Below are 12,826 nucleotides of genomic sequence, written 5' to 3'. Positions count from 1 at the left end.
TGAAATTCCACCCCGATTTTTCATCACAATTTCCAGACTAACAGCCGGAAATTCCTCATAATTTTCAAACTGAATATTCCACTGGTGCACCAACTCAAAAAAATCCACTCCAATTATTATTCCCTGGCTGAAAGTCCTCATACGATTTAGTAAAAAATTGCAATTATTATAATAAATATAAGAGATCATTGGGAGTATGATCTTTATTTTTATATTATGTACCCGTCGATGTTCTTTTTCCCTTTGGTTCATTCATCACTCAAATTAAAGTTCACAAAATCAGAGATAGTGAAAAAAATATCATTCATTTACTCTATCTCCACTGAAGTTGCGTCGAAAAAGCCTGAAAACGTGTATTTGCATTTAATCATTTTCCCCGTACGTTGACTGAGTGCAAATGTCATAAATATATAAATACCGAAAAAAGGGGTCGATTTTAATACATCAAATTTACGGTTCCACTGTCTTCCCGGGGAAACAAAAAAAAAGAGTCCCTCGCAGGCAAACGATCAATTCACTTAACAACTCAGCGTTGCCTTATTTGCGACTTCACTGTTGCATTATGTTTCGCAAAAGCCCCGCTTGTTTCACATCATACAAGTGAGTCAAAGGGAATATTTTATTGGTGAGGGGGAGGGGATCGAGGGAGTCCACTCACCAAACTCTCCACCCAGCTGGAATCGCCAATTACCAGCGACTAATCCTCACGCTTTTACCACTGGTAATTAGCGAAAATTTTCACTTCAGTCGAGCTTTCTGTAGCCTTGTTATATTGACGGATTTTGTGAATTTCTCTCATATTCGTCAATTGAACATTACGGACGATTGGTATATTCGAATTTTAAAAAAATAAGAAAACATATTTATTTGGAAAATTGTCGACGAAATAACTCAATTGAATTTTTTTCTCCTGATGGGTACAAATTTTGTTGATTAATTAACGAAGGGCTGTAAGCGTAAAGTCGATGTTTCGACGATACAGTATACTCAAAGGCCGGTTAAGTTCTCCACTTCTACTTTATAAAACATTCAGAGCAGTGGTGGGTTTTCTACCGCCGACCCCCTCTTACTCAACCCCCCGTTTCGCTCTTTTAGGACGTGCTTTTTCACTCTACGCGCACTCAACGGTGCTAGCTTAATTAGTAGAATCTCCCAGTGCATTTTGCTTCATCCATTTATGCCCTTAACAAGCCTCATTTTTTGTAAAGAAAAACTTCCTTTGTTTCGTCATTAGCGGTATATTAGAGATTTTGAATCAAGAAGAAAGGGGTGGGGGCTGTTTGAGGACATGAAACAAGCTTATTCGCACGAGATTACCTCGGGGCATTTTCACACCTGAATTCTGACCAACAAAAAAATATTCTTTGATGGAGAATATGGAAATGATGGATTTGAATCCTTCCGATGAATCATCGAAAGATCTTGGCAAGATCTCATTGATGACAATTTTTGTTTGCAGATGTGTTGGGGCAACAGTTTTTTAAGAATATTGTCCAAAGTCAAATTCAGAATAGCTTAAGAGAGAAATATTGTCTTGCGAAAATTTTTCGAAGAATCTTTTGGGATCATCAGGATCTTTCGCAGATTTTTCGATGATTCTGCTGAGGATTTCTGAAAAATTGTCGACTGATAGAAATTATATAAAATGAGGAAGGGTAGATATATAAAATAGGAGAGTTCACTCCAATCATCGAATATATCGAAGAATTTTTTTGTTGAGAAAATCGCGATTTTAATTTAGCAATTGTATTTTACCCATCGGTATCAAGTTTTAACCTCTCTAGGGTCAAAAAACCCTTTACCCATCAGGCCCCTATACTACCCTATTTTTCGTCACAATGTGTAGAAAATATTTCACTTTACGGACAGGGGATGACAATTTCATACGCCGGATCAATTCAATAAAATCTTATGATACTCTCTAATGTTCAAATCATCATTAACTGTCATTCATTCTGGTACTGGTTCTTCGAATCTTACTCCTACAACCGCTGAATGATACACTACCGTTTCCCCAAATCGATAAATGAAGATAGAAAGAATGTAAATGGATGTGGTGATCCCAAGGGTGGAACGAATCAAACTGTCAATTATTGTTTGGCTCTGGTATCACGCCTGCTTGTTCACTTTACTGTCCCAGTATGGGATTTTCACGTTTTTCCATTGCCCACCCCATGCCCTCGTGGCCTCATACGTATCATTCAATCAAACTTAACGGCTTACAAATGTCGATTATTCAACCATCAATCTCCACAATTTAAAAAACCAATGTTTATACTTGATCTGTATTTTGTTATGTCATTATTGGACCGTGTGGACTACCATCGAGATAATTTCCTATAAAAAAAAGTCGAGGATAGTTCATGAGAATTGTAATTGCTGATTGTAAGTACACGAGAATAAGCTTAAACGATTGAGGTGAAATTATGCCGGGGAAAAAAGTATATTTCATATTCTCTCTTTACTCATTTTTCCCTCAGGTTCATGCACACAGACTGCCGGTAGAGCCAGTGACAAGCCAGCGAGAACTTTTTAATTGGCTACCCTTAATTGGTTAACCAACGAGTATCTCCATAATTATTCTGTTTCCACCGTCGTTTTCTACAAATTCCCAACCCCATGATTCTTTTTATTCTTATTTTATTGTTCTGAATCATCTCGTCCAATTTGTTGATACCGAATATTCATTATTAGTGCCTATATTTGTTTTATTAGATATGACACTGCCCAAAAAAAATATCTCAATATCCGGAGTATTCTTCATGCCAATTTTAGAGTTCTTTAGTTAGAAAATTGGGAATTCTTCGGTAAATTTATAATATTTACACATCGAGTATATGTACTTCAATTAATAAATGATGATTTCAACAAAAAGTCATTATTTATTCCTCCAGATATAAACACCGAGGATCGACAAATTGAACATTCGATATCATTACAATATTTATAATGGAAAAAAAATGATTGTTATCCGACGTTTGAGAGTGAGATCATTCACTGCATCAATCTTGGATGATCTAACTAATTGTGAGTCAGCAATCAATAATGCTTCGAGGTAATCAACAATGAACAATCAACCATTTTTATTAGCGAATTAACGATTTCGGTATTCTCAGTCATATTATCCAGTCTTAATTAAGTATTCAATGCATGCGTGTCGTTGAAAATTTGATAAAAAATAATACCCACAAATACAAATCATGTCATCTTTATCAGTATAACCATAAATAATGTTCTTCAATAAAAATAGAACCTCTGGTGTCAGAAACCTTCCCTGCATTTGGCGATCGTCGAGCGAGTTAGGCCATTCGCTCCTTTCATACCTCAATTTGATTTTTATCACTGCTCGAAGAATCGCGTGACGTCACTGTCGAATCCTCCATAACAACATATGTGTGAAAAAAACCTGTTTTTATAAGGGGAATGAAAACAGTCTGATGGATATTTATTCGTACGTGTGTTAGTAGACAGCAATAGCATTTAAAAGTACAGTAGTCAATTCACGACAGGTATATGGTACCTGTGTATATGGGGATATGGCACTTTGTCAAATTGCGATTTTCATGCGATAGACAGACCAGAGGGAGTCATATTACTTTTGTTTTCATTTGGTGTTTCATGGATATTGTAATCAGTCAATGAACATTTATGGAAATAAAAGGGAATAAAAAGTAATGGTCCAATCGTTGACGTACAGATTTGTGAGGATTTTTCAAATTTATATTTCACTGAATGATTCTCTCTCCATTAATTCGGCGATGTTTATTCCGAGTAGAGGAATCGTATGGAGTTGACAACTTGATTAGTTGATTTTGAAAACTCCAAAGCGTTGTGTTTTTTTTTATGCAAATGAATTTTAATTGATTTTCTTTTTCTTTCAAATTTTGATTTGTTGATATTCTGTCGTTTCAGAGAGTGGGAGACAGCTGGGTCCTCATGCATGTGCAATATGCCAAAATGTCGTCGAGGGTGGCAACCAGTCGCGTGCATTATCACGCAGCCAGGCATCTCAGTATGGTCTCAGGGAGGATCAGGTGCAGTCTGGTGCACGTGTATGCAACACATGCAGGTGCAAAGCTGTCCGGGGTCGTTACACTGCCTGTCCCCTTCCGGGCTGTCCAAATGTCAATAATGCCAATAATAAGACGAGAGTTAAAAGACTCAGGGCACTGCCACCAAAATGGATGGAATTACCCTCAGAAATAAGGGATCCTGTTATTCAAGAATTTCGTAAGTTTAAATATTTTTCGATGTGAAGGGATATTAATAATCAAAGGTGAAATTGAATGCCACAATGTAATCGAACTGTTAAAGCTAATTTTCGGTTTAACATTAGTTATATTTTCAGCAAACAATGTACACAGATGTCGAAATGGATACTTGGTATTTCTCCTTAAAAGCTTATAGAGATAAAGATAGCATCCAGAAATATTCGATTTTCTCAGCACACCACAAATTATTCAGTCTCGTCCAAAAACTTAATGAATCTGAATGATTGAAAACAAAGCCGATAGTGACTATTTAATCCCACTCCCTTCTACGCGTCTTTTTGAGGACTATGATTGATATTAAACATTTATGATATATCAGAATTATCTTCAATCTAAAACACAAGTCTTTGGGAAGAGTAGAACAAAGTTAAAATTGCAGAAATCTTTTGCCAAAAGGATAATTTTTCAGAACATAATCAGAACGAATTTATTCATCTTCAAAGTTTTATCAGAAATTTATGTACTAGGTTTATGACCAATGAATATTCAGTACGAAAACTTAATTTAATTTTTCATACGGAATTTAATCAAGTTTGGTAATTAAAATGCCACCAGAAAATAGTGAATTGTCGTTACCAAACTAGACTCTACCAAACTTACTTGACTATGAATAATTCATTCTTTATGTATTTATCCATCTGCTACCACTGCTACAATTGTCATTGACTTTCACTATCATTTACATGATAATAATTATCGTAATATTCCATATTTTCATTCAGAAATACCAAGCAATACCACAAAATGCTGTTCAGCCTGTTTCAACCGAATATCCCGTCGTTTGGCGCCTCATTTGTCGGGCGGTGTTGATGCATTTGATGAAGCATCTGAATCTATAGCCCGACAATGGACCGAAGATGAACTCAAACAAATGAGACGTGCCCTGCGTGAGCTTGGAACAAATTGGTCAAAAATATCAGAACAAATACCTGGTAAATCCAATCACCAGTGCAAAAATTACTATCTTACTTATCGTAAGAAATTAGGCCTGGATCAGGTAGTGGCTGAGTACTATCAGTCTCTCGGTGAAGAGAGACGGCCATGTTTGACGGATGAGGAGGAGAGTGGTAGTAGTACAAGCAGCTGTGACGAAATGGCTGTGCATGATTCGAGTGATACTGCTAGTGCTGGTAGTCCTGCTAACACAATATCAAGCAGTACACCTGGCCCCGTAGGGCCATCGACGGGCACTGGAACAATTAAAGTTGGGGGATTTGCACAAGAGAGTACAGCCGATATAAGAATTTCTCTTGTTCCCCCTGCCCCTGCTCCTACTGGCTCACAACAATCCACGGCTGTTCCTGGACAAGCGACCAATAGTCGAGAGGATTACGATAGTTCTGCTACGGTAAGCGTCGTTACATCTCAACATCATCAATTCGGTCAGTTTCCTCTTGTTTGACCTTGACCGAACATTCATTTTAGTATTTTTTTGAGGTACCAACAAGCATGTATTATAGCTATTAGTTTAGTTATTAAATAAAAATAAAACATGAAATTTGGGCGTTATCTGAAAGTTCAATAAATTTTCAAATTTTTCTTCATATGGTTGAATGTTTTTCATTTCAATTGAATTTTCAATGAAAAAATTGCACATATTTATTATTAATCCAATTAGTTTCCGAGATATTTGTCAAATAATCTGTCTAAAATTTTTGTTTAATGGAATTTCGCGATCAAGTCCCATAATTAAAATTTCAACCCATTCGTAAAATATTTTCGTTTTCCCTTGTAATTAATATCAAAATTTTGGTTGTTAAATTTATTGATTTCACTGCACACTAAAAAACAGCATTAATTATTTATGTTAAGTGAGAAAGAAATTCTATTAATTTCTCATTTTTATCTAATTAATTTATTGATTAACAAGAACAACATAATCAGTAACTCGCATTTATCCAATGATTCATTGAACACTAACATGTCGGGTTTTTTCGCGAATATCTCATGATTTTCCTTCTTTTCCGAAGTTTGTCTTTTATTTTCGGCCTTACCTTGATAGATATTTCTATTGGTAATTGTTCCAGGAGACGGCGGACGAGGGTCAGGGTGGGGCAGATGTGGAAAATGCAAATTCAACAGCACCATTAACAACATCAACAAGTACAAGTACAATATTACAATCACAAACGGCCTCACAGTTGCAACAACCAACGCAACGAGAACAACCACCACCAGGGCATTCACCACCAACAACAAGCAATGCCAATCCACTAACTGTCAAGGATCTTATGTTCGATGTTATTGAGATGCAGCTCAAACGAAATCCTAATAGTACATCAACGAGTTCTGTGACACCTACGATATCCAGTATTTTGAAGACAGATCACAGAAACGATATCACATTTGTTCGTGAATTTAAGCCATCGTCGAGTTTACCCTCTACTGCCATGTCCAATAGGGACTCGAATTTGGCAACACTGTCAGTCGTTTCTGTACCCCATCATAGATCAGCCCCGAGTCCTCAACAAATTGGTAAAGATTCAATTTTACGTACGTACCTTTAAATAGAGACAGAAATTCTGATTTTATGGATATGACTTTCTCAGCCCTGAATTGTTGTCTTACGTTTGTAGCCGAACATCAAAGCCTTCATTTGAGCGGCAGGCAATGATTTTACCATTTATACTTTTCCAAAATGAGCAAAGATTTTTGAAAATAAAATAAAACGAGCACGAAAACGACTCATTCTATTTCAAAAAACTAAAAATACAATTTTTTCCCCAGGTCAAATGCAGGCGACAATAACACCAATGCCCCCAGCGCCCCCACCAAACCAGCCCCCCTCAGCGGATCTCCTACCAAAAGAGGGTCTCGTAGTGATGCAAGTCCAGCAGGCCCTTCGCGAAACGGAGGGTACTCTCGACCTCAGCATAAAGAAGCCCCGACAGCAACCTCTTCCACCTCAATCTCAGCCTCCGCCCCCGGACTACAACCACGCTCTCCAACAACCTCATAAAACTCCCCAGATAACAATGTATCGTTCAGAGCCCCCACCAGGTGCTTACTACCATCCGCACGCTCACGAACAGGGTCGAGGAGCAAAGAGCCCGTTAGTGTACGTCTCATCTCCTCGTCCCCAGGCGCCAATCACCCCGAAGATGAACAAAGTGACAGTACCCCCATCTCATCCGAAACTCTCCCCAAAATTAGCAAATATGGGAACCCCCCACAAAGGTGGTTCAATAACCCATGGAACACCAGTCTCAGGTGCAAGATACGAAGGTCTCCTTCGTCAGATGACACCGCCAGGTACATCATCGTCATCAGCAAATCCACCACCTCCAAAAGAATCTGGCTCCATCACTCAGGGCACTCCAGTTCTCCCCTTCCCCGTGGAGAAACGTTCTATGTATGATTATCACCGTCCCATAAGACACTCACCAGCAACAACGAATGCTCCACCTCAGAGCCCCAATCAGGGTGTCGTCGTTACCCACAGCAATTACAATTCCTACGCACCAAGACCTCCGCCACCAAGTTATACAATGGAGCAGCAGCTGTCTTCACGCCAGATAATCATGAACGACTACATTACGAGTCAGCAGATGCACCAGCGTAGAGGCACAAGTGCTAGCAACGAGAGTGCAAGTAAAACAGAGCAACAACCAGCTACTCTCTACTACACGAGTACCCCACCACCTCCAGCCCCTCCTCAATCTCACACACAAGCGCGACAGGGTGTGATCCAAAGGCACAATCCCCAGAAGCAAATGCATTATCATCCACCACCTGCAGGGCTTGAGGCTTTTTCAAGTTTAGTTGATGTTGCTGTTCAACAACCCAGCTTACCTGTACCTCATCCTCATAATCATCCTCCTTCAGGAAGTAGCCACGAGGGCCTCGGTAAAACGATGGCAGATCGATTGCTCGCTGATAGATATGTAGATAATAATCGCGCTTATCGTGAGCAAGAGCTGAGAATTCAGGAGCACGGTTGGAGAATGGCTGCTGCACATCAACAACAGAGGGACAGAGAACGAGATTTGGCGCATATACGTGAGAAGGAGGAGCACAGATTGCAAAGGGAGAAGGAGTTACAGCAATTGGAGCACAGGTTAGCTGTGCAACATCATCAGAGGGAGAAAGACATCCAACAGGAGAGGATAGACAGGGAAAAGCAATTGCAACATGAGCATATGATGCAGCAAAGGGAGAAGGAGGAGAGGCTAAGGGAGAAGGAGATTCAACATCAGAGAGAGCAAATTGCTGTGCATCAAAGAGAAAAGGAACATCAGGAGCACAGGATGGCACAGCAAAGGGAGAAGGAGATTCAACATCAGAGGGAACAGCTGGCTGTGCATCAGAGGGAGAAGGAGATGAGGGAGAAGCAGGAGCATAGAATGTTTGTGCAGAGAGAAAGAGAAATGGTGCATCTCCATCAACACCAGAGGATGCAAGAACAGCAACAGATGCAACAGCACATGCTGGGACAGAGAATGGAGGCTGAGAGACGACACATGGCTCAGATTTATAGGGATCAGCAGCATCAGCATATTGATAGGGAGTCTGGAAGGCTCCTTGGCAGTAGTTTCTCACAATCTTCGAGGTCTCAGCAATCGCAACAACCACCTTCTCAACAACCGTCAGCATCTTCGAGGCCTAGTCCTGCTTCTTCGAATTCCCAGTCTGGAGATAATTCATCTACACTCACTGCAGCCAGTCTGATTGATGCGATTATCACTCATCAGATCAATCAGAGCTTTAAAAGCACTAGTGGAACACCTGCTGCTAATAATCAGCCTACTAGACCGGGTGATAGACTGTTCCAGGTGGGAAATTTTTTTTTCATTCATTCATTCATTGCTACAAAAGTTTTAAACTCCGCCCAGATTTTCTATCATTTTTATTTGTTCCGTTGATTGGATTTGATTGCCTAATTTCATATTCAAATTCTTATGATATTAATTACATCTTCACTTCAACAGGGATTCCATCGTGATACTCAAGCTGAACCAAACGGTGTAGCCCACAGTCCAGCAGCTGAGAGTTCTGTGGCCAACAGTGGCCCACCCAGTGAACCCCCGAGGGAAGGAAAAACAATAACCCTTGGCGAACACATCGAGCACATCGTTACGAAGGATTATGGCCCACCACATGCATCCTACCGTTCGTACCCAGGGTAATTATCACTTCCATCAAACTAAAAACCTAAAATCATTTCCATAAAACTCCGGCACATCATTGACATAATGTCTCTGATTCCAGTTATCCATTGGCTGACGATCAATGGAAGCGTCGTGAGGCGGATCCTGAACCTGGCAAGCCTGGTGACGAGCGCCAGATAATCCGTGTATCCCAAGGGCAACAGCAGTCACAGCCCCCTCCTCAATCCCAGCAGGCCCCATCGTCTGTTGCAAAGCAATTTCACAGTGTAGAACCTGTATCTCCACCAGAGACAACTCAAAATCACTATGCCAGACGATTTTATGAGTCCACAACCGCGACAACGACATCAGGAACGCCTCCCAAGCCTCACCTGTCCCCCTTGGACTACGTGAAGAATAAAATAGTTGAGGTGATGAGGACCTCCGAAGACGATAAAACAGGTGGTAGTGGAGAGAGAGGCAGTGGCAATGGAACTGGTGATAAAGATGATAAACCTGCCGAGAGCCCCTCAGGTGATATGGTCATCGATGAGAGCCCAAATCCACAGACTCAACAGCCACCACCAGCATCAACGACCTTTTATCCATTTAGTGCGCTAGGAGTTCACACAGGACCACCACCAGCACCTCCTCCACCCACTGCTGGCTCCACCACTGTAACAAAAAGCGAACAGATGGAGTCAACACCCCTTCTCTCAGCCCAGTACGAACCACTCTCCGATGAGGATTGACCGAACACCTGGTGCCATCTCCATCTTTGATGTCTCGCTGTCTAGCGGCTTGCTTAAAAATGATTTTTTTTTATCAATCTTTCAAGGGTCTTCTTATTTGGGAAGAAATCATTAATGAAGATAATTTCTTCAATTCTTTTTTATAAATATCATTTTTACGTGAATTTGAATGCTAAAGGACTATAGGGAAATTTATGATTTTATAAATTTAGCGTTGTACATGATTTTTTTTTATCGATATGTCATTCCAGTCGACTCTGCACTTTTTTTTATTGAATTTTAGGATGAAAATTTTCATAACTTTGTGTCGAAATTTTTTTTTCTCGGAATGATCAAGTGCGTGGATTATTAAAAATCTGAGTCATTCCTTTTTTTTTTTTGTTTTGTAATGAGGAAGATTATAAGGTGGACAAGTCCAACGAGAGGATAAACATTGATGTGGATAAAGAGATTTAATGAAATTAACAAAATGCCAGCTTGCTAGTGCATGGCATCGACGCTTATTTGCAATTACCCGATGGACAACTTAAATTGATGAGTTATTGACCAACAGTGAAAGGTTGATAATGATATATTTGGATTGTCGTGTTTTGTGCAAAATGAATGGTAATAATATTTTCTTTTGTATATATTATAAATGGAGAATCGTTCAAACGACGAAAAAATGATACGACGTTAAAGGTGTGTGTGTTTTTATTTTGAATGAGTCTGTGATGAGTACCAGTGTGAGATATTAAAAAGTTAATACTGTGTTTTAGAATCCCATTTGACAAACATTTTGGTGAAAAAAAAAATATGACCGAGTATGCAAATGAAGGTTTACCACACATTTCTGAGGGTACAGAAAGAACGAGAGATCTCGTACGATTGTGTGATGAATTTACGTCTATGAAATGAAAATCATCCCTATTCTGTTCAATTAATTTTCATTTTCTTTGGTAAAAGTGGTTGATAAATTTGTAATATGTAAGCGTTGTATATAGTACATAATATTTACATTTTAAGACGAGCAAGTAATTATATAATTACTAGATTATATTAATAATGATAAGTGGCTAGAAGTTTTTAGTATGTAAGATGAAAAAAAGTTTAGGTAGCATTATAGAAGGTAGAAATTAAAAAAAATTAATGAAAAACAACAAAATAATTCACAAAACTGACTAGGGAACTTCTCTCAAGACTACGTTCTCTTCATGAGAAATAAAATGAATAATTGAAAACGACAAATTGCAGACGAAACAACAAATTATGAAAACATTAATAATAATAATATGAATTATCAATGGAAGAATGAATGTGAATTTTATTTGAGTCATTAAATTAACTGAAAATTTCTTATTTTCCTCTTTTTTTTCAGATGAGAGAAAAAAACATTTATCCATGCCCATGTGCATTCACATTTGTTTAAACCAATGGATGAACACTCATTTTTTTTTATACAGCCTAATTTTATATTTGTACGTGAATTTGAATTGCTGGGAGACATGCGCCTCAAATCATCATTATTTCCGGCTTCAGATCCAAATGGAAGGCGAGGAAAAATGTAAAGGTCAAGATTATTTTTAAATAATCAAATTGTCGTTTTTTCAACTCTTTAGCTTATTTCCTTTTGTAACTGCGATTATTGTGAATCGCTGGATCATTTCGAATTCGAACACAAGGAGACCGGTGCCTTTGAAGATGTATTATTATCGAATAAATAATATGTGTATCATGAAAACCCCTTCTTCTTCATGCTCGAATTCACTCAGTACTTTTTAATGCGATATTCGTCTCGATATTTACAAACTTTGTCAACTGACAATTACCCGCCCCCATTTTACATCGGATTATTGATCAAATTCTAAATACGTGTATTTAATAAATTTCACTATTTCACGAATTTTCACAATTTTCAGGACTCAACACTCACAGAAGTCATTTCACTCGCGAAAACATATGAGATGAGATCATCTCCATCTTCAGTTTAAACAAAAAAATCTAGTCAGTGGGGCAAGATGGTGATTTTTAATTATCTTAAAAAAAATGGATTAGGCAATAAAGCATTTTTGAGCTTAAATTAAAAATATCCTCGCCAGAGCAGATGATTGTATCTCACTAACTGAATAAATCAGCAATATCGAGAATGATAAAAATACCCATTTTACCCCACAGTCTCTTTGTGCAGTGGCGCAACACTCACCAATGAGTATTTTTGTTTCCTTGAAGCTCGCTTCCTATTCACCATCTCTGAATCTCCAGGAAAATTTCAATTTCTCGAAGCCAGGATAGTATTAAATTTGTTTTAAAACTTCACGACTGAATTGAACAAATATCGTTGCAAAAATCGTAAATACTTCCCCAATGAGACGATTATTTCTTTCATAAAAACCCTGAATGCACGTCCTGTCATTGTGGCCCATCCGATCACTCAAAATCACTGGATCATAGAATAAGAATACAAAAAAAACGATTTGATCACTGCTACTTCTCCAACCGAGATGAACGAAAAAAAACCCGCAAATTAAGAACAATACCTTAGATTAGAGAGACGCAATTGTAAACAAATGTACCTATTTCGATGAAAAACTTGAGTCTGGACGAACAATTGGGACAACTCACATTCATGAAATCGTGGAAAACAAAGGCTGTATTATAAATAAATAAAGAACATAAATATTGATAAAATAAATCTGAGATAAGATAATACCGAGGCACTCGTCCCCTCACTTGGAAA

The 12,826-nt window shown here is 38.4% G+C and overlaps 1 protein-coding gene across 11 annotated transcripts in view; it reads left to right on the top strand.

The window, feature by feature from the left end:
• Smr (Smrter) overlaps nucleotides 1-11,830 on the top strand; it is an 89,930-nt gene extending 78,100 nt beyond the window's left edge. For 10 of the 11 annotated variants that reach the window (XM_064126119.1, XM_064126084.1, XM_064126147.1 and 7 more), the window contains 6 exons: nucleotides 3,913-4,230; nucleotides 4,994-5,619; nucleotides 6,299-6,746; nucleotides 6,999-9,043; nucleotides 9,200-9,393; nucleotides 9,480-11,830. In XM_064126119.1, coding sequence (XP_063982189.1) covers nucleotides 3,913-4,230; nucleotides 4,994-5,619; nucleotides 6,299-6,746; nucleotides 6,999-9,043; nucleotides 9,200-9,393; nucleotides 9,480-10,110 — 4,262 coding nt within the window. In that variant the 3' untranslated portion in view covers nucleotides 10,111-11,830. The remainder of the gene's footprint in view (nucleotides 1-3,912; nucleotides 4,231-4,993; nucleotides 5,620-6,298; nucleotides 6,747-6,998; nucleotides 9,044-9,199; nucleotides 9,394-9,479) is intronic. The other variant, XM_064126137.1, reaches the window with a different exon arrangement.
• The last annotated feature ends 996 nt before the right edge of the window (nucleotides 11,831-12,826 follow it).

This window comes from Diachasmimorpha longicaudata, chromosome 1 (genome assembly GCF_034640455.1).
Source record: "Diachasmimorpha longicaudata isolate KC_UGA_2023 chromosome 1, iyDiaLong2, whole genome shotgun sequence".
NCBI classification, from domain to species: Eukaryota; Metazoa; Arthropoda; class Insecta; order Hymenoptera; family Braconidae; genus Diachasmimorpha; species Diachasmimorpha longicaudata.
Note: the sequence above shows the minus strand (reverse complement) of the source record. Positions and strands in the feature narration are given on the sequence as shown.